The sequence below is a fragment of the Chrysochloris asiatica genome, unplaced genomic scaffold (genome assembly GCF_000296735.1).
Source record: "Chrysochloris asiatica unplaced genomic scaffold, ChrAsi1.0 scaffold00252, whole genome shotgun sequence".
Lineage (NCBI taxonomy): Eukaryota > Metazoa > Chordata > Mammalia > Afrosoricida > Chrysochloridae > Chrysochloris > Chrysochloris asiatica.
Genome location: NW_006408770.1, coordinates 3191740 through 3215063, shown reverse-complemented (window position 1 = coordinate 3215063; position 23324 = coordinate 3191740). Strand labels below are relative to the sequence as shown.

At 35.6% G+C, this 23324-nt stretch overlaps 1 protein-coding gene across 2 annotated transcripts in view; it reads left to right on the top strand.

The window, feature by feature from the left end:
* ATRX (alpha thalassemia/mental retardation syndrome X-linked) overlaps window positions 1-23058 on the top strand; it is a 335048-nt gene extending 311990 nt beyond the window's left edge. For both annotated transcript variants that reach the window (XM_006873737.1, XM_006873736.1), the window contains 5 exons: window positions 15763-15912; window positions 16710-16835; window positions 19793-19888; window positions 20550-20678; window positions 21637-23058. In XM_006873737.1, the coding sequence (XP_006873799.1) occupies window positions 15763-15912; window positions 16710-16835; window positions 19793-19888; window positions 20550-20678; window positions 21637-21915 (780 nt within the window). In that variant the 3' untranslated portion in view covers window positions 21916-23058. The remainder of the gene's footprint in view (window positions 1-15762; window positions 15913-16709; window positions 16836-19792; window positions 19889-20549; window positions 20679-21636) is intronic.
* The last annotated feature ends 266 nt before the right edge of the window (window positions 23059-23324 follow it).

Sequence of the window (23324 nt, the reverse complement as noted above, 5' to 3'; positions counted from 1 at the left end):
CCAGTGGTGAGGATTTTTGGTTTTTTTACATTGAGATGCAATCCATACTGAATGCTGTGCTCTTTGATCTTCATCAGTAAATGTTTTAAGTCTTCTTCACTTTCAGCAAGCAAGTTTGTATCATCTGCATATCGCAGGTTGTTAATGAGTCTTCCTCCAATCCTGATCCCACGTTTTTCTTCATAGAACCCAGCTTCTTGGATTATTTGCTTAGCATACAGGTTGAGTAAGTACGGTGAAAGAATACAACCCTGTCACACACCTTTCCTAATTTTAAACCATTCAGTGTTTATATGTTCGTTCTGTTCATGATTCCTTGTTCATGTACAGATTCCTCATGTGCACAATGAAGTGTTCAAAATACTCATACTTCGCTATGTTGTCCATAGCTTGCCCTGATCCACACAATTGAAAGCCTTTGCGTAGTCAATGAAGCACGGGTAAACATCTTTCTGATATTTTCTGCTTTCAGCCAAGATCCATCAGACATCGTCAATGATATCCCTCATTCCACGGCCTCTTCTGAATCTGGCTTGAACCTCTCTGTCAATATATGCTTGCAGTTGTTTCTGTATTACCTTCAGTAAAACTTTAGTAGCATGGGATATCAAAGAGATTGTCCAATGATTTCTGCATTGTGTTGGTTCACCTCTCTTTGAAATGGGCACAAATACGGATCTCTTCCAATTAGTTGACCACATAGTTGTCTTCCAGATTTTTTGGCATAGATGAATGAGTGCTTCCTGTGCTGCCTCACTTTCTTGAAAGATATAGTCACCATAAAATCAAAAGGGGAATATTTTTGAAGATGGGTAGAATGCAAATAGGTAGGAACCACAGTGAGGAAGTGGGTATTTTTGTTACATGGAGATGAAACAGAATGTATGATTTGTTGACCATAAAGCTGATAATCTTGTCTGTAAACTTTTACTCAATTTACAATAAAAAGAAAACACACACACAAAACGAAGCCAAATATAGCAAGTTGGTTCAATTCAGATCCAGTTGTAGGGACTGTATTTATATATATATATGTTGCACTGAAGGTATTGGCAAAAAAAAAAAAAAAAAAAAAAAACCACAAAAAAGACAAGACTCTGGGAATTGATGTAATACAAATGAAAATCTTTCAACAATACCGGACTGGAGGCACTTGCTTATCTATGCCAAGAAATTTGGAAGGCAGCCACCTGGCTAACATAATGAAATAGATCCATATTTGTGCTCATTCTAAAGAGAGGTGACCCAACAGAATGTGGAAATCATCGGTCAGTATCATATCACATGCAAATAAATTTGTCTGAATATATTTTAGCATTAGCTGCAACAGTACTTTGACAGGGAACTGCCAGAAGTTCAAGCCGGAGTCTGATGAGGATGTGGAATGATGGATATCATTGCTGATGTCAGATGGATATTGGCTGAAATCAGAGAATACCAGTAAAATCTTTACCTGTGTTTTATTGAGTATGCAAAGGTTTCTCACTGTAGATCATGGACATCACAGAGAATGAGTATTCTAGAACACTTAATTGTCCTCATGTGGAACCTGAGGGGACACTGAATGGTTTAAAATCAAGAAAGTTGTACAGTAGGGTTGTATTTTTTCACCATGCTTATTCACACTGTACTCTGAGCAAATAATCCAAGAAACTGTATTCTATGAAGAAGCGCATGGCATCAGGCTTGGAGTACGACTCATTAACAACCTGTGATATTCAGATGATGAAACCTTGCTTGCTGAAAGTGAAGAGGACTTAAAATACTAATGAAAATTAGAGACCACAGCCTTTGGTATGTATTGTACTCAATATAAAGAAAATAAAAATCGTCACCACTGGACCAATAAACATTCTTACCAATGGAGAAAAGATTGAATTTATCAAACACTTCATTTTCCTTGAATCAACCATCAATACTCATGGAAGCAGCAGTCAAGAAATCAAATGACGTATTGCATTAGGCAAATCTGCTGCACAAGATCTCTTTAAAGTGTTGAAGAGCATAGTTATCAGTTTGAGGACTAAGGTGCATTTGATCTAAGCCTTGGTATTTTCAGTAGCTTTATGTACATGTGGAAGTTGGACAGTGAATAAGAAAGACCGTAAAATAATTATTGCGTTTGAATTATGGTGCTTGAGGAGAATATTAAAAATACCATGTACTATTAGAAGAACAAACAAATCTTGTTGGAAGAAATACAGCCATAGTGCTCCTTGGAAGCCAGGATGGTGAGACTGTGTTTCTCATACTTCGAACATATTATTAGGAGTGGATGGTCAGTGAAAAAGAGGAAGATCCCCAATGAGCTGAACTGGCATAGTGGCAACAGCAGTGAGCTCAAACTTAAAACTAATTGTGAGGATGGCATAGGACCAGACAGTGTTTTGTTCTGTTGTGCATAAGTTTCCTATGAGTCGGAACCAAATCAACAGCACCTAACAAGACCAACAATATAAATAATTTCCATAGTTAAAATTTTAATATACTTCACAATTAAAATGACATGCAATTTGAGCATTTTGAAAATATTTTTTTAGAACATCTTTTGTGTTATAAAAATATTTTGTTTTTTTCATTTAAAGTTCAATGATACATTTAAGAGCAGGTTTATTCTGTCATAATCTTTATGAAACTCATTGAATAATGCATTATTGTTGTTGTGAAGTGCCATCAAGTCGGTTCCAACCCATAGCAACCCTGTATAGGGTTTCTGAGGAGTGGCTGGTGAGTTTGAACTGCCAGTCTTGCAGTTCAAATGGCTTTGCAGTCTGGCGCATTAACCCACAGTGCCACATTAGTGACATATAAATGTTTAAAACCTACCATTTAAAACTGACTTTTTAATAACACTTTAATTTTTTTTTTTTAATTTCCGTATTTTATATTAATGATTTAGCTTTGGTTTTTTTTTTAAATATATTATAGAATGTGATTAAGGTTCTTGAGTACTGGAGTATACCTCTAAAATTTTGCTGTGAATACACAAATTTGTTTATTTTTCAGAGCACACAAACACAAATGGAATCATACCTATTTATAATCACTGCAGTTTGCTTTTTTAATCCAGATATATTTTGAACTTGTTTACATATTGGTATGTATATACATGTCTTTGAGCCCTGGTGTGGTTCTGTGGGTTAATGTGTTGGACTGCAAAGTCAGTTTGAACCACAAAGTCGGTGGTTCAAGCTCAGCAGCCACTTCTCAGAAACCCTAAACGGGGTCTTTAGGGATTGGAACTGGCTCAACGGCACTTAACAACAACAACACATATATCTCTAACTTTTTTTAAACAACAGCATAATGTTCACTCACCTCTTAATATTTTTTTGACTCACCTCTTTCGAATTTATGACATCTTTCATATCCTTTATTTAATTTTATATAGCAATAAGTATTCTTTTAAGGACTTACTCATCTCTTTTGCACATATGTTTGTGTTTGGCATTTTATAGTTAATGAACTTCCTTTTTCAAATTGAAAATGATTTTATATCTAATTGACATCTTTCTAAAGAATATACTTAAATTTCAACTTTTATGATTAATATTCCATGATTAGTAACATATCTGACAGGAAGCAAACATTGCAATTAGAAAAGGAGAAATTGCCTTGAACTCAATTCATTATTTGATATATTTTTGGTTGTCAGAAACCTGTTTTATTCAATAAACATTTATTGATTATTTGTTGACTGAGGTGTACTGTACTAGAAAGAATAAGACATTATGTATGATTTAAAGAGGATTTTTAAATATATTGTAGGGAAGAGATGCTATTTAATTATTATAGCACGTCTGGAAAGAAACCATCTGTTGTATAATTTGGAGCTCTAAGTCATCAAAGGTTTTATGCTTTTTTATATAGAGATTTGTTGTTGTACTATTGAGTCAGTTCCAATGCGTAACAACTTTGTATAGGGGTTTTGAGGAGAAGCTAGTGGGTTTGAACCACATATCTTGAGGTTAGCTTATTGTGCATCTCCACACCAGGACCTTACTTATCTACTCCTTTGCCCAAGAGCAAGGAGGAAAAGAAATATTAAATGATACATTAACACAACACAAACTATTCAATTTTCCCATAGCTCTTTACAAAAGGAAAATAATAGTTAACTTCTTGATAGTTTTCACTGTATGCTAAACAATTTGTTCAAACTATCATGCCTCAATCCAACAGTAAATGTAAAGTGGTGGTAGTGGTTATGTGCTGTGGAGCCGGTTCCAACTTATAGTGAACCCTGTATGGGGTTTTCGAGGCTGTAAATCTTCACGGAAGCAAAAAGCCTCATCTTTCTCCTGCGGAACTGCTGACTGTGACATTAGCAGCCCGACTCGTAACCACTATACTAACCGGAGCTCCTTAAGTGGAAAGTTGTTGTTGTTGTTATGTGCCGTGGAGTCAGTTCCGACTCATAGTGACCCTGTACAGGGTTTCCGAGGCTGTAAATCTTTATGGGAGCAGAAAGCCTCATCTTTCTCCTGCGGAACAGCTGGTAGTTTCGAGCTGCTGACCCTGAGGTTAGCAGTCCAATTCGTAACCACTACGTTACCAGAGTGTTGCAAAATTCTATCATGCAATCTCCAGCATTATTTCTATCATTAAGACCATATTTTCCAACTATTAATTCTTCCTCCATGCTTCCATCTTTTGCATTCCAATCACTAGTAAGTATCAATATATCTTGATTACATGTTTGATCAGTTTCACTCTGAAGAATTTGATAGAATTCTTCAATTTCATTGTCACTGGCTTTAATAGTTAGTCTGTAAATTTGAATAATAGTGGTATTAACTGGTCTTCCTTGTAGGTATATGGATATTATTCTATCACAGATAGCGCTATGCTTCAAGATAGATCATGAAGTGTTCTTTTTAGTGATGAATACAATGCCATTCCTTTTGAATTTGTCATTCATGGCATAATAAACCATATGCTTCTCTGATTCAGAATGGCCAATACCAGTCCATTTCAGCTCATTAATGTCTAGTATTTCTATCTTTATGCATTCCATTTGATGTTTGACAACTTCCAATTTCCATAGATTCATACTTCATACAGTCTATATTCTCATTCTTAATGGATGTTTGCAGCTGTTTCTCCTCATTTTGGGACCATCAGCAACTGAAGGTCCTGAAAACTTTACTCCATTTGTATCATCATGGTCAACTCTAGTTTGAAGAGGCAGCTCTTCCCAAGTCATATTTTGAGTGCCTTCCAAATTGATGGGCTCAGCTTCCGGCAATATATCTTAAAATATTCTGATGTTATTCATAATATTTCCATCTTCCATCACTGTATCTGACAGTATTCTGCTGCTTTTCATAAGGTTTTCAGTGAGTCCCCATTCAGAAGTAGTCTGCCTCTCCTTCCTATTTTCTCTTAGTCTGGAAGCTTAGCTGAAACTTGTCCACCATGGGTGACCCTGCTGCTATTTAAAATACTGTTTTTGTAGCTTCCAGCATCACAGTAACACACAAGCTCTCACAGTAAGACAAACCGGCAGACCAGTAAGTGATGGTTGGTTGGTTGGTTATGTGCTATGGAGTCGGTTCCGACTCACAGTGACCCTGTACAGGGTTTTTGAGGCTGTAAATCTTTACGGGAGCAGAAAGCCTCATCCTTCTCCCGTGGAACAGCTGGTAGTTTCGAACTGTTGACTTGCGATTTGCAGCCCGATTCGTAACCACTACGCTAGCAGAGTGATAGGCCGTTCTTTTTCCTAGAGTGAAATATACTCCGTTAAAATAATTTGATATAAAGTATAAAATGATTCATCAACCTATTTTAGGAAGTTCTGAAATTTTATTCTTTTATATTTGAGAATAAGGGTTCAAAATTCACTGCTGACGAGTCGATTCCAGTTCATAGTGACCCTATGTAGAATTGCCCCACAGTGTTTATGAGGTAGTAAATCTTTCAGAAGCAGATTGTCTGCTCTTTCTATAGTGGAGCATGACGGTAGGTTCAAACTGCCAAGCTTTCAGTTAGCCCAATGCTTAGCCTAATGTGCTACCAGGGCTCCTTTAAGAGTTCAAAATACCTATTTAATTATAGGACAAGAGTTAGTAACCTATGGCATATGAACCACATGATGACTCATGAACCCAGTTTTTTTCTATATGGACTGTGTCACAATTGAGATTTAATGTCAATGTCGCCTACTTCTCTGCCTCTTTCATCACAAGTGTAATAAGTTTATTATTTAATGTAACAGTTTCTAATAGTGTTTCTTTATCTGTATCATTGATATAAAAATCATTATTAAGTCATATGACTAAGAGCCAAACAAAATCCAAATCACTCCCATGATTTTGGTTCTAACTCATTGTAACCCTATAGGACAGAGAACTGGCTCTCTAGGGTTTTTGGGGCTGTAAATCTTTACCAAAGCTGACTGCCTAATCTTTCTCCCATGGAATTGCTGGTGGGTTTGAATCATTGACTTTTTGATTAGCAGTCCAATGCTTAACCCACTGTTACACCAGGGTTCCTTTGAATAAAAGCAGACCAGAAAACATAAACTATAGAGAAATTGTTTTAATTTGTCTATTTATTTGTAGGTTATAAAAGTCTCCTTTTCAGTATTTGCTGGGATGGTTGTTTCCAAATAACAAGAGCAAATCATTTAACCCCTGTCCTTCTCTCAGGTCATCTGCCAACTATCCTTTTCATAATGTAAATTTAGGCAAGTCACATAAACTTTCAAAGTCTCATATCCCTCAAAACGATGAGAAGATAATAGTAATTAGCTCACAGAAGATAATCCTTATAAAGCATACTGCCTGTCACATAGTAAGTGCTAAAATGTTAGCTGCTATTTTTGTCTCCATAATTGTTATTACTTATTGCTATTAACCTTGATTCATTTCTCCAAAACCACTATAGACTTACATTTTGGAAATTTCAGGAGTTTATTTCCATAGAACTCATATGAGGTTCTGATCTTTAGGAGAAAATGAGTCGACATAGATGGATCATCAGAAGTCTAAACATATTGTGAGGCCAGAAGAAATTCTCTCAGCTAGGCTGAAGAAGAGACAGGTATTCAAGACTGGAACCTCTCCCTCTGGAGATAATTATAATCAGAAGGGAATATGGTATTGTTTAATTGTTAGATATTGATACCTTCAGTGAGGCATGTAGTCGACTACAGACCATTACCAAGTCCAACAATTAACAAAAATTTTCCCCTTAAAGAATACAGGTAACTCTAGAACAATTAGTTACCTGTATTCTTTAAGGGGAAAAATTTTGTTAATTGTTGGACATGGTAATGGTCTCTCACCTTTCTCTGTTACTTCAGGCTTATTGTTGTTAAGTGCCTTCGAGTTGTCGTAAGCAACCCTGTATAGGGTTTCCAAGGAGCAGCTGCTGAGTTTGAACTGCTGATCTTGTGGTTCAGACTGACCTTGTGGTTGAGTGCTTTATCTCACAGCGCCACACCAGATTAATAGAGACTAATTGTACTTGCATGGCTGCTTGCAAGCTTTTAAGATGCCAGGCAATCCACAACACACTAGGAACAGAAGTGCTAAACATGTTATTATTAAGCCATTACCCTAAACCGTGAAATCAAATCTCGAGAGGATTTTGGATGTACACAAGCAACCTCAGCATCTTCTCTTTTGTTTTTGTTTTTATAAGTATATGAAGGGGCTTCTCAAAAGTTTATGGGGAATTTTAAATAGCTTTTAACTCCACTTTTTCATGAATGTTTTGAAGCCCTCATAGCTATCACATAACTGTTGCCAATTCAACTTTTTAAAAATCTACATCTTATTTTCAGCAATTACAATAATCAACTGTATAACCTTACCTATAATCAAAATGTTATTTCCATCGCTGTTAACCTTCCCTTTCCTCTCACTCCTGGTAACTACTAATAAACTTAGTTGTCTATATATTTACCTTTTCTTCCCTTTATAGTGAGGTCATAAAATAGTTATACTTTTGTGATTGATATATTTCACTCAGCATAATGTCCCCAGAGCCATCCATGTTGTAGCATTTATCAAGAATTCATTGTCCTAGTGACTGAATAGTGTTCCATTGTTTATGTGTATTGCATTTTGTTTATCCATTTATCTGTTAATAGGCATTTAGGAGCATTGAAGCACTTGAAATATTTGCTACATGAGATAAGGGGAATTCTGAAATTTAAAACACTAGGCTTATATTTCATATATACTCTGAGTATATTAAGTAGTAGGAGTCTTCTTAACTTTATAAACAAAAGAAATGTCATTACCTTTAGACTGGTTATAACAGCAAGAACTATGAGGGTAAGATACAAAGGGAATTTTAAAAATTTATCTCGTAATTCCATTTTTCCACAGACATATAATAGCTGTGTATCTTCATCACTGTGTCCCAGCACCTTGCCCTACCAACTAACCAACAGCCATCAAGTTGATTAAGATGCATAATGACCCCATAGGACAGAGTAGAACTGCTCCTTAGTGTTTGTTGTTGTTGTTATGTGCCATGGAGTTTGTTCTGACTCATAACGACCCTGTACAGGGTTTCCGAGGCTGTAAATCTTTACGGAAGCAGAAAGCTTCATCTTACTCCCGTGAAACATCTGGTAGTTTCGAACTGCTGACCCTGAGGTTAGCAGCCCAATTTATAACCATTATGCTACCAGAGCTCCTTTCCTTAGTGTTTATGAGACTGTAAATCTTAATGCTTAACCTACTTCCATTGAGTTGACTCTGACTCTTCATCACACTGTATAGAGTTTCGAGGCTTTAAATCTTTATGGGAATAGAAAGCCTCATCTTCCTCAGAGCAGCTGTTGGGTTTGAACTGCTGACCTTGCTGTTAACATTCCAATACTTATTCTACAGCACCTTCAGGGCTTGTTGGTTGTTGTTGTTAAGAGCTGTCAAGGTGGTTCCAACTCATAGCAACCCTGTATAGGATTACCAGGGAGCAGTTGGTGAGTCTGAAACACTGACCTTGCGGTTCAAACTCACCTTGTGGTCCATTGCATTATTCTGCAGCACCACACCAGGGCTCCTTAACAAGTACTAAATAAAAATTGGTTAAATGAACAAATGAATGTTTATCCTAAAATTACAATCTGAACTTTGTAAAGCAATGGTTAACATGCCTTTGGAATTGTTTTTCCTTGGACTAACCTGCATAAGAATCACCTAGGGGTTTGATAAGAATGTAGAATCCTGACTTCAACTAAGAACTTCTGAGGGTGAGCCCTGGGAATTCGTATTTTTAACACTGTCCACTGTTGCAATGGGTACAAAGTATGTAGTAACTTGATTTTCCTATTATAACATTATTAACTAAATTTTTGGATTAAAGATAAGAATAAGCAGTTGTTGTTAAGTGATGTCTAGTAGGTTCCAACCCATAGCACCACAACAGGACTCCATAAATGAGCAGTTGTTGTTGTTGAGTGCCATCGAGTTGGTTCCGACCCATAGTGACCCTGTATAGGGTTTCCGAGGAGCAGCTGCTGACGTTTATTGAGGTCCTGAATAGCACAAACAGGCATTTGACTTGAACCAAAAGACTGGCAGTTTGAATGTTACCCAGAGGCACCTCAAAAGGCAGGCCTGGGGATCTGCTTTGGAAAGGTCATAGGTTTGGAAACTCTATGGTCAGAATTGACTGGAGGCAACTTACAACAACAAGGTTCTAATTTGAAAGTAGAGGGGTTTTTATCAGGAATGTTCAGTTTCTTTTTTAAGAATCTAGACTTACTTAAGTGATAAAAAATAATTTTTCATAGCTTTTTGAGTGGGTCACGTGGAACTTAAGTATTCTGATGACATTTTATTTTCAGATACTACAAAATTCAAAATCAACGTGATGGCCAGCAAAATATTTTTTAGATATGACAAACTCTACTGTCCAGGCAATACTTTGTTGGTTTTGTTTTGAATAATATTTGGTTTAAGGTGAAAATCTGCTTTGCAAATGAGTTACGATTAATAATTTCTATGCAAGTTATTCAGTAATATGACAATGTGTTTTCTTATTAATTCCTGGTTATATCATTTCTTGTTTGGCTTGATTTTCAAACTTAAATTTTAGAATTAGATGGATATTTCTGTCAGCTTGCAAATACTTTGAACTTCTAAACAAATGAACAAACTTTTATCATTAATTAACTCTTAAAATTAAAAACTAATTTAGATTGTTAACTAGACCATGCTTTTCCCAGCTTGTAAGCTTGTCCTGGTGTGGTGTGATAGGATAAGAACTAGATTGCAAGGTCAGGTTGAACCACAAAGCAGTTCAAACTCACCATCTGCTCCTTGGAAACCCTATACAGGGTCGCCATGAGTTGGAATCAACTTGGTGACACTTAACAACAACAATAATAACAAGCTTGTTCAATAATTTAAGGTAAAATGAAGTTTAGACAAAAATGAAGGTACACATCTGGATGTAATTTAAACCTCATTTTGATGGCTATTGGCCTAGTGTTTATATGAGTAGATCTGTTCCAGTATAATTTTAAATAATGGTGTTAAGTATAGCAACTAATATATTTGCATGTTTTAAGGAAAAAGAGAAATAAATAAACCTCTTCACAGATTGATGTGTTTGTTGTACATTAGGATGAAAAGATTCTTTATTAACTTTTATAGACTATATAAAACTTTTTCCCAAAGAAATGTTCTGTTACAAATACTTTTGTGCCCTCTTAACAACAACAAATCTTCTTATGTATTTTCTTATATTGATGGTGTGTGCCAGTTAATATAAGGGGGATGATGTAGAAGCAGTTTATATTAGAAATACTGGATTTTCTTTCACTTATTTGTGTCTCTTTTATAGCACTTTGAAGAAAAGAAAGATTTCTGCTTTCTTGATTCTGAACATGAATCTTATTCATGTAAAAGTCAGTTAATTTATACTTTGTTTTCTGTGTTCAAATGACTGTGGCAAGCATAAGTATCTAGCCCTTTAATATTATCTGTATAATCATGTATAAACAAGTGGTTGAAATACATTAAAATTTAATTCATTAAACCCATTTCAATGCAGATTTGCTAATAATGAAAAACTGGAAGTGATCTAAATGTCTTAATACACTCTTGAGTGAGGGATTGATAAAATATAAACATTGTACAGTCTTTAAAAGCAGTGGTTTCTATTTTATGTAAAATTACATCCATGGAAAGATTTAAAAGGAAAAAGTAGATTTCAAAAATATATATACTATAATTCCATTTTTATGCAAAGGTGGGTGTTTATAAGTGTAAAATATATGAAAGAATATACACCACATGCTACCAGTAGATGTCTCTAGTATTTTTTGTTTTTAATATGATGCAAGTACTATTTTAATTAGGAGTCCTGTTGTGCTGTGTGTCAATGCGCTGGGCTGCAATGTCGGTTTGAACTGCAAGGTAGGCAATTCAAGCTCACCAGCTACTCCTTGGAAACCCTCTACAGCGTCACTATAAGTCAGAACTGACTCAACAGCACTTAATATCAAACCAACGTAATTATAATTCTAAATTTATTTTTAGTTCTTTGAAAAAGTGTAGTCAATAGAAACATTATGAGTTTTGTTTTTTTGTGAGGAGAGAGGCAATATTTTAGGAAATTAGTCCAAAGCTTTTTAATGATAGAAAACAAGGGCACATATACTTTTATACTTTTCTTGTGATTTGTTAACATTTCAGTCATTTATGGGTCAAAATGAGTTACTGTGGGGGCAGAGGTTGAACCTTCATCATAACCTAACCTTAGTCATTTGGTGCTGTTTGACTTGATAGGGTATACCATGATTCTGGAATTGGGGAGAAGACATGAAAGAGTTATAGAAATGGGTATCCTAAATGAATGCTTTTGAAGTTGAAAATGGTAAAATTGTGCATATAAAGTTTAGGGTAAGCATAATGGCCTTTCTTTCACAAGTTAGTCTCCTAAGATTTTTTAAAAATTCAGTTTGTTTATTTTCTTTCATCAAAACAATTAGCATATGATTGTTTTTCAAAACTTCAAAAAACTGCAAAAGTGTTAAAAGGGAAAAACAATACTTAGGTTCCCCCCGCCCCCCCAAAAAAACCCAGTAATAAACTTTTGTTGTTGTTAAGTGCCGTCGAGTCAGTTCCAACCCATAGTGAGTTTCCGCAGAGCAGCTGGTGAGCTTGAACTGCCAACTTTGCAGTTCAAACAGTTTTGAAGTCTGGTGCGTTAACCCACAGCACCACACCAATAAACTTTGAACTCTTAAAAAAATAAAAAACCATGTGTCTTAGCAAACAAGCTTTGCCTCAGTGACTAATTCTCCAAGGAAACATCCTTTCAGTTGATTGGCTGTTCATAGCAAAACTCATCATAGAGTTAATTACATTGTATTAGATCTCCTTGGTAGTGGCTACCAATGTTCCCTGGTAGCATAGTGAATTAAGAGCTGGGCTGCTGACTGCAAGGTCAACAGTTCAAATCTACCAGTTACTCTTCGAGAGAAAGATGAGGCTTTCTGCTGCTGTGAAGATTTACAGCCTCAGAAACTATATAAGGTCCCTGTGAGTCAGAACCGGTTCAGTGGCACACAACCAACAACCACCTGCCAACCACTGAGAGTCAAGTTGACATAAAACCTTAACTATTATATCATGGTAAAAAAAATGTCGGTGATTGAAGACAGGATTGCAAGAAAGTTGAATTGGCCAAAGTTGTGTTATAGACGTATTTACAGCAGTGGTGACCCCCCCCCCCCCAAAAAAAAAAAAATTAGCTTGAGGCTGCCTCTTTGCAACCAAATATCTCATGGAATTTCTTTCTGTTGTTTGGAACTTTAGGGTCATGGTTTCATGGGACATTTTAGCTAATTGACCTAATGACACATATAGTGAGTCTGTTTTGCTTCCTAATCCTATGTGTACTGCCTGGGATCTAAAAAGCTTGCAAGGTACAACAGTTGGTCTCTATTCCTCTGGAACAACAGAGGAAGAAGAGTCAAGAGTAGGAGGGTGAAATGGAATGTGTGGCTAATTATTTCCATGAATAACTATTTTTCTTTGCTATTAAACTAAAAGACCTGGATGGTGCCCAGTAGATGTTTTGATTGAAGATGTTATGGTAGAATCCAGGAAAAAATACAGAACAGAATTTCAGATTCTCATGAACTCCAGACTTTTTGGAGTCACAGAGGCTGAATGTATCCCTGAAGCTATTGTCCTAAGATAATCTTTAAACATTAAACCAGAAGTATTTCCCAAAGTCGTCTTTAAAGCCAAATGATATTTTAATATAGCTAGTAAAAACATGCTGGCTTTGAGCATTATCCTCTTTTAATATGGTATCAAATTGACAGCAGCAATTCAAAAGATTATATATAAACCCTCGGAGGAAGTAAGTTTATGTTAATGGGCGGGGGAGCAACTCAGAAAAGGAGGTGGGAATGGTGGCACAAATCAAAAGATGTAAGCAATGTATTGAATTATACATGTAGAAATTGTTGAACTGGTTATGTTCTTCAGTGTGTATTCTCAACAGCACCAACAAAAAATAATTTTTTAAATTGTCATAACATCTGAATGGCTAAAACAAAGGAATATTATTCAACTATTAAAGATATTTTTAAACTTTTTGTGATTTATGTGATGGTTTGCAGTCAAGATCATCAAGTAGACATTCAACAAATCATAGACTTTGTTTCACCTCAGTAATAGCAATCCCCTCCATGTAACAACAGTTACCCTGCTTCCTCCCTGTGGTTCCTGTATTCATTCCACCCACTTTGCTATCCCTTCTCAACTTTGTCTTTGGTGAATATTGCTCTTTTGACTTTGAATGATTGATCATTCCATGTTCAGCATACCTTCCTGGTGTTGCTGTCCACCACAAGGGTGAGATGTTTTCCAGACCTGAAAGTTAGTAGAGGGCCATAGTCTCAGGTTCTTCTAGTCTTTTTCAGACCAGTAATCTTGGTCTTTTTTTAAAAAATAATTTTGAGTTTTCTTCCATGTTTTCTCCAACTCTATTTGGGACCTTTCAGAGCAGTTTGTAAGTGGGGTAGCGAGACATGTTGTAGTTCTTCTGGTCTCAAAGTCATGGAGACTGATATTCACATGTTCCATTAGTCCATTGGACTAATTGATCCCAAGCATTTTCAATTCTTATCACTAATATTTTTAATAGTTATATAAGGATATCAGTGTGATGAGACAGGACCTAAAACTGCATATATAATATATTCCCAACTTTGCTTAATATGAACATAATTTTATGGGTGTGCATGAAGAGATCTGCAAGACATTAAAGTGTATATGTTGGGCTGTGAACCACAAGGTCAGCAGTTCCAAACTACCAGCCGTTCCATGGAAGAAAGATGAGGCTTTCTGCTCCCGTAAAGATTTACAGCTTCGGAAACCCTTTTAGGGTCGCTATGAGTCAGAATCAACTCCACGGCGCATAACAACAAACAATTGGTAATTGTACGTATTTCCAAATAGTGAAACTATGATTAAGCTGTCTTTCTTTATAAACCAAAAGATTAAACCCACTGCCATTGAGTCTTACAATTCATAGTGACCCTGCATGGGGTTTTTCAAGCTTGTAAGTTTGTGTGAGAGCAGGAGCCTCATCTTTCTTCTGAGGAGTGACTGGTGAGTTTGGACTGCCAGTCTTGCAGTTAGCAGTCCAGTGCTCATCCTTCAGGGATCTTTGTCTTTTCTTATTGTTAAGTGCTGTTGAGTCAGTTCCAACTCATAGCAACCCTGTATAGGGTTTCCAAGGATTGGCTGGTGGGTTTGAACCATCAATCTTGCAGTTAGAATTCAGTGCTTACCCTACAACATCATACTAGTACTCCTGTCTTTCTTTATATGTCCCTGTAAATTTGAAGTTTTTATGCTTGACACGAATTACTTTTATAATCTAAATAAAATAGTTTTAAGAGGTAAAAAACAGCTGTAGAAAATCCTTTTGTAAATCAGGTTAATTAGTCTTTTATAGATCCTTGTGTCTGAGTTGCTGATAAATAACTTGTGAATACTTTATTTAAACTTTAAAAAGCTTTTTGTTTTGTTTTGTTTTTTATTTTGTTTATTAAAGATGCTATAAAACAAATTTGTTGTTGTTAAGTGCCATCGAGTCGGTTCCGACCCGTAGCGACCCTGTACAAGATTTCCCAGGGTGTAAATCTTTATGGGAGTAGAAAGCCTCATCTTTCTCCCACGGAGCGGCTGGTAGTTTTGAACCGCTGACCTTATGGTTCGCAGCCCGATAAGTAACCACTACGCTACCAGAGCTCCTTACAAAAAAATAGTTTAAATTTTGCTTGTGGATCTTTACCATCTAATTTATATTTGATCCTCATTCAGTTGAAATACGAAGGACTATATGTTCCCATTGAGTTTTATTTTTGTCAGCATATTATTTGGTAGCTAAAATGAGAAAACAAAGTTGTTCTGTATGTATAAACAAGAACAGTCATGATTTGTAGCATAGGCATCTGATGTAATTGCTATGATAACATAACTATCAACTCAGAACTAGGCATAGAGCAAAATGTACACGAGAAAAATAGGGAAACAGTTGGAGAGAAAATGACCCTAAAATTTGAAAAATGAAAATTGAAAGAACTAAAACATTAAATTCTTGTATAAAAGGCTCATGTTGTATTTATTGAGGCTTTTCTAGGTAGATTATCATGTGTCAGAAATATGTATTGCAGTCAGTTACTAGTCTTAACAATTGATCATAGAAATACAGAGATATGATCCAGAGAGAAAAATAATTTTCTATTAATTTAACCCTTCTAAACAGGATACCATACTTGCAGAACTTCTTCAGATACATAAAGAACACATTGTAGGATATCATGAACATGATTCTCTTCTGGATCACAAAGAAGAAGAAGAATTGACAGAAGAAGAAAGAAAAGCAGCTTGGGCTGAGTATGAAGCAGAGAAGAAGGTATTTCATTCAAAGTACTTTTTAGTTTTTGCTTTTATGCTAGTTATTGGAAAGAGCAGTGAGAAAGAAAAGAGTCACATTTAATGAGTCCCAAAATATGAGATATTTACAGGTTTCGACTACTTTTGGTGGTAGAGTGGGAGGAGAGGAGAGCAAAGGAGAAAATATTATTTTATGCCTAAAGAGTAATAACTCCATTTCTCCTTAGCACTCATTGAATTGGGACATGAGTGGGAAGCTACATCATCACCTTCATCTTAGTAACAAACATCCAGGAGCTCTTTAGAGGTGGGAGTAAATGTTGCTTTAGCACATATACTATAAATCTAAATTTTGACTGCATTATCAGATCAAAAAATATTCTATTATTGAACAGTAATGTCAATTTCCAGCAACACATTTATTTAAAATAATCTCATGTCTGTTTTAAATAACCAATCTACTTGAACAAAAATGTACTTGAGCATAGGAAACATTATCCTAATACCTGAATCCTTTTAAAACTCCTAACTCATTATGCCAATCTTCTTTAACATTAATGTGATGTTAGGAATCTCATCAGAACTCTGAGTTACCCCATTCTGTGGGAATTATCAGAAAAAGTAAACCTTTAGGAGTTAAAGCTTTCTGTGTAATAAGATCTTGGTTTCTGGTGAAAAGGGTATTTTGTTTGTGTGTAAAAGAGTGTTAATAATTTTTTAGATCTGAGAATGTGGATTATTTTCTAAATTAGTAGGTGATGTAGAATTTCAAGTTTTAAATCACAATGTGAAAACTATATAATTTTTTGTTTTTAGGGACTGACTATGCGTTTCAACATACCAACTGGGACCAATTTACCCCCTGTCAGTTTCAACTCTCAAACTCCTTACATACCTTTCAATTTGGGAGCCCTGTCTGCAATGAGTAATCAACAGCTGGAGGTAAGTTTTGAAGTACAAAAGTAATTTAACATGAATTAAAGTCAGTTTCAAGTGCTCTGTTGTTGAGTGTTCCCTATACAGTAATAGCACATTCTCCAAAAGATTACTTCAGAATAAACCCATAAACTTTTATTTGGGGACCTTTTTGAACCAACATACTATATGGTAAAACGTAGTGTGATCATCACATGAAGGAATCAGGCCTTGAATTAATGTAGTTTGAATTTCTTAAATTAAGGAACAATAGAACAGTTGACTGGGTAGGAAAATAGCATGCTCTTCAGTTATAAAATATTTTGAATAAACAAATTGCTTAATTTATGTTCTATTAACTTTTTCTTCCATTTAAAGCAGTCTATTTTATCCTTCAATTTACCTGACCTCCTTCCCACCAATGTCTCTATTCCTATATTTTTACCTTCTTTCACATTGTAATTGTTTTGATCATAGACTGGCCTCCCAGGTCTTCTGAATTAATTCTTGTAATTTTGTTTTGTTCTGGACTCTTATGTCTGTTGACTGAGTTCTGGATGTATTGTCATATATGTCAATCTCTGGTTGTTGTCTATTCTTGTTGGTTCTCAGTCCAAAGAACTCCCTTTAGGATGTTTTGAAGCACTGGGTTGGCTTGACAAAGTCCCTTAGCTTCTGTTTATCCTGGAATGTTTTTATTACACAGTTACATTTGGTTGGCAGTTTTGCTAGGTAGATGATTCTTGGTTGGCAGTTTTTTTTTTTTTCCTTTCAGAATTTTATATATGAATCTCCATTGCTTTCTTGCCTGCATGGTTTTTGCTGAGAGATCAGAGTTTAATCTTATTTGCTTGCCTTTGTAAGTAACACTTATCTTTTCCCTAGCTGCTTTCAGGATTCTTTCCTTGTCTTTGATTTTGGAGAGCTTGACTATGATATGTCTTGGTGATTTACTTTTGGGGTTTTGGGATTTACTTCCTGGGGTTTGTTCAGCTTCTTGAATGCTTATCTTCTCAACTTTCAGGATGTTAGGGAAATTTTCTTCCAGAAGCTCTTCAACTATCTCCTCTGTGGTCTTCTGTGATCCTTCTTGTTCCAGAAGTCCAATAACCCTCAGGTTATTCCTCTTCATGTTGTACCACGTGAATCTTGGACTTTCTTCAGATTTTCAAATTCTTTTCTTTTTTGAATTGCTCTTCAGTATTGAGAGATTTGTCTTCCAGCTCACTGGTTCTGGCTTCCATCTCTTCAGTTCTACTCCTTTGCCATTTCAGTGTATTGTCCATTTCTGATATTTTATTATTAATCATTTGGAACTCTTTTTGCAAGTTTTGAATTGTTTCCAGTACTATTTCTATCATTTGATTGTTTCTGTAGCACTTTCCTGACTTCTTCCTTATTTTTCTCAACCTCTCTGTGGAACATTTGGATGCACTTCAATATCAGTCTACTGAATTCCTTCTCAGGTAGTTCAGAAGCCTGTCCTCCTTCCAATGGGAATTCTAGGTCTACCTCTAGCTCATTGACTCAGCTACTCTATCTTGTCTGGACATGATCTGAGATCTGTTGTTACTTGGGCATTTTCAATAATTTGGTGTATTTTCAATAATTAGATGAATGTATGTTGGTATATTATTCAGCTTTCTGATTGTCTCCTGGTAGTTGTGATCAGGAGATAGGCTTCCATTTTCACTTTTTTACTCAACTCAACACCTTATTACTCAAATCAGAGTAATTTTAGCAAATTTTGGTTATCCAGACTTCTCTGGTATTGGCTCTTGCCTGGAATTGGCTCTTGCCTGGATGGTGGGATTTTTGTAGGATGTGATTGTGGGATTTTTGTAGGATGTGATTGTAGCTCGGCTATATGACCGCAATTGCTGTTTGTTCTTGGGTAACGTAGGGAAAGAGCCCACCCTAAGTTCAAAGAGGGACCAAAAAACCCCAAACAAACAAACAAAATCAGATTGGGCACTGAAGTCTATCTATAGTCGCCCCCCAAAAGCAAAACAAAAACAAAAAAACGTAGCAAAATAGTCTAGGTGTTTCTCCTAGTGAGAAACAGCCCACAGCTGACAACTGCTGTTTTAAGCTGTTCCTGTTGACTCCTTACTCTTCTTCAATTCTGGGCACAGTGGTCTTTGCTGAGCCGATCCATGTGCATGCACATAAGAACCCTCCAGGTGTTAGGAGAGTATCCACTTACTCAGGCACTCCCTCTAGTCACCAGAGTGGAGGTACACAGACAGAGGATGAGAAATGAGTGGAAAAAAAAGATTGTTCACACCTTTATCTCTGACAATCAGTCAAGTGTCTGCGATGGGCATTCTCTGCTTCTCCAGTATCAGCTCCGTTCTGCTCAAAATGACTGCACTGGGCGTCCACTGGCAGCTGCCAGTCAGAAACACCAGCCTTTGATACTTGTAAATGTTCCTTTATGTATAGTTCAGAGTTCCCCAGGCCATCCCCTGTACCTGCTTCATCCGGTAGTTTCTGTTATTGCTGGTGGAGGTCTGCACGGTGCCCCTCCCTATTCTGCCATCAAGCCCCGCCTCCTTGCTTAATTTTTGCAAGAAGGATAAAATATGTCAATTTATATTCTAATGCAATTTAGATGTACCATTAAGCATATGATAGTACCTAGTGTTATGAAATAGTGATTTAAAACTAGAGTTAATTATGAATTTAAAATGTAAGATTAGGTTTTATTGTACAAACTAATAACTTAATTGGATCTATGATTTTCTTTTTAAAATGTTTTTATGGATTCTCCTGAAGTATTGGTACTGTAAACTCCAAACTTTTAATTTCCTAACAAGAATATGATGAATATTATTCCATTTTATTGATGTTGAATTTTTCTGAATTATTTAGAGTTTTAAAAACCAAGTACTATATAAATTGACAAGAATTTGAATCCCTAAACATTAAAGCTATGCTGTCTTTTACAAGCCCTGTATAATTTATTTCATGCATTCTTCTAGGACCTCATTAATCAAGGAAGAGAAAAAGTTGTAGAAGCAACAAACAGTGTGACAGCAGTGAGGATTCAGCCTCTTGAAGACATAATTTCAGCTGTCGTAAGTTAATTGGCAGCTGTTTTTCTACTAATTTGTAGAAATTAGAGGTTGTTTTAAATTGCATTGTTTGTTTCACTATTTCTATGGGAAAACCAGCATAATTCTTGTGATTTGATTTGTAATGGCATAATACTAATAAACTGGATAATAATGCCAAGTACTTAATTATATATAGATGTTGACACAAAAGAACTGAGGAATCAATCATAGTTGTGTGTACATTGTTCACATAAACATTTTATTTATCAATTGTATAAACTAAGTTCAAATAATTGTTTAGTCCAAAGATAGCCAATGCAACTTAGTACCCTACTTGTTTTTGGCATTTTATTTCTTGGAAACCATATACACGGTTGCTATGAGTTGACACCAAGTCGACGGCACTTAGCAACAGCAACATATTCTTAAAAGGGATCTTGGTATGGTTCTGTAGGATAAGCACTGGACTGCTAAATTCAGGGTCAGAGGTTCAAACCCACCAGCTGCTCCTTGGAATTGCTATACAGGGTTGCTGTTATTTGGAACCTACTGGACAGCACTTAACAACATTTGTTTGTTCTTTTTTAAAAAAAAATTTTTAACTCTAAACATCTTTAAGTATCTTAATTGTTTTTCTCCAGTTCGACTGCAATAAGGAGTAAATAGAACCTTTTTCTTTCAGTGGAAGGAGAACATGAACCTCTCAGAGACCCAAGTTCAGGCTTTAGCATTAAGTAGACAAGCCAGTCAGGAGCTTGATGTTAAACGAAGAGAAGCGATCTACAATGATGTGTTGACAAAGCAACAGATGGTAAGAATTTTGACCAACGCTAGGGTGTGTTTAATTTTTTTGAACTTAAAATTACAGGTTTGTGTGACATCTGTAGTAATAATCAGCCTTTCTCTGGTTATTCTTTGAAGAAATTTTGTCAAAAAACCTAATAATGTTGTTATAAAGGAGCACCTTTCCAAATGGGTTTCCTTGAAATAGCCTCTCTTTCGTATTTCATTTTTTAAACAGATTTTGAATGTCTAAATTGGAATTTTTGCTGATTTTTTTTTTGATCACATTCACATTTTAAGCAGTTTCCAATATAGTTTATTGTTATATATTTGAGAATTAAACAGTTGAACTATGGACATGTAAAGTATAATACACGTTCCTACTAAATTATGTAATTCTTTAAAAAGGCTAGCATATTCTAGAATCATTGCTCATCTTTTCCAGCACTGTCATTTGCCAGCCATCTGCCTTGCACTAGGAAATTTCAGCTCTTGACACCAAGGAATCAGTGTCTGTGGTATGAACTTTACTTAGAAAGCACTGCTAAATTAATGGGGTTTTAAGTAATCTTAGGAAATTTGAGCCATTACAGGTAGCAGTTCTTCCCACTACAGGTGCTTTTCCCTTTGATTTTTATCACTAGAAATGTTTGTCTGTTATCATGTGAAATTTTCAAAGCAATGATAAAGAAGACTTGATAAAATGTGGTGTATGTAATACTTGAGATTAATCCATTGGAGGCAGGTTACTGTGATAACTAACTTAAATGCTGCTTGCAATACAATAAGTAATTCATTAAGAGTAGTCCTAAGTGGTGTTACTAACTGGTTTCTACCATAATGGTCCTGTGAATACCATAAAATTATTAATGGTGATAATAATAATATGTTTTTCTTTTGGTATGTACCCCCTTAACAAATTGACTTTAACTCAAAACTTGATATTTGCTTCATGCACTTGTAACAGCTCTCTGTTCTCTCTGTAGTTAATCAGTTGTGTTCAGAGGATACTTATGAACCGAAGGCTCCAGCAGCAGTACAATCAACAGCAACAGCAACAAATGACTTACCAACAAGCAACACTGGGCCACCTCATGATGCCAAAACCTCCAAATTTAATCATGAATCCTTCTAACTACCAGCAGATTGATATGAGAGGAATGTATCAGTCAGTGGCTGGTGGTATGCAGCCACCACCATTACAGCGTGCACCCCCACCAATGAGAAGCAAAAATCCAGGACCTTCACAAGGGAAATCAATGTGATTTTGCAATAAAAGCTTGAAGGATTATTAAAATCATAGAAAGATCTTTTATTTTTTTAGGAATCAATGATTTAACAGAACTCAACTGTATAAATAGTTTGGTCCCCTTAAATGCCAATCTTCCATATTAGTTTTAAAAAAAATTTTTTTAATAGGGCATACCATTTCTTCCTGACATTTGTCAGTGATGTTGCCTATAATCTTCTTACACACACTGAGAGTACAGAAGATATTTCAAATTGTTTTCAGTGAAAACAAGTTCTTCCATAACAGAAACAGTTCCACAGATTTCCTTTCTAAACTTTTATGCCTGCTTTTAGCGACCATAAAATTACAAATTTAGGAAAGAATACAGATTTATATATTCGTTCTTTACAAATAAAAACACACAGCTGAGTTCTTAGAGTTGATTCCTCAAGTTATGAAACACTTTTGTACTTAATCCATTTCTTGATTAAAGTGATTGAAATGGTCTGAATGTTCTTTTAACGAGAGTCTGAAACTGAGCCCCTTGCTATAGAGCTCCTGCTATATCATCCCTGTGATTGAAAAGTTAGAAACAAGGTTATCTTTGACACAGAATTGTGTGCAATATTCTTAAATACTACTGCTATAAAATTTGGAGGAGTCTTGCATTTATCTTAGCATTGTATAAACAGCCTTAAGTACAGCCTGAGAAGAGAATTCCTATTTCTTCTCTAGTCTTTCTGCCATTTTTTATTTTCAGTTATATGTGCTGAAATAATTACTGGTAAAATTTCAGGGTTGTGGATTATCTTCCATATGTGAATTTTCTCTATCCTGGCACTAAAATAAAGCACATCTCTTAATTGCTTGGTGCCTGGTGCTAGTGCTTCATCCTGTTGCTGGCAGTGGGATGTGGACTAAGAAAATCAAGTTCTAGCATTTTAGGAGGTTAATGCTAAAGTTGTGGTTGTTAGGTTCACACCCTGTTACATAAATAACATCAAAATGGCAGAACTATTACTGACTTTAAGTTCACAGGAGGAATGTGTTTTAAGAATTTCCAGTGCTGTCAGTATTATGAAAAAATTCCTCTTAAAGATAAGGATCACTGGCTTCTATGTTCTTCTTTTCTCTCATTATCAGGTTCTTTCCCCCAATTTCCCTGCATTTTCTTAAATAAATGATGTTTTGAAGTTTGAGGTTTTTTTTTTTTTTTTAAATTTAGATCTGTGAGGCATTTTTCTGATTGGTTTTATTTCATATAATAACCTTTTACAAAGTTTTACTAGAAAATCATTACATTTTCTTAATCTCTGTAAAATTGATCTATAATTTTATTCACACATAATTTGAATGCTTGAATTTCTTAAAGGAAAAGATTGTTAGGCTGCAGGAGTCAACTCAACGTGGCAAAACCATTTTTGATATGGTGATATAACAGGT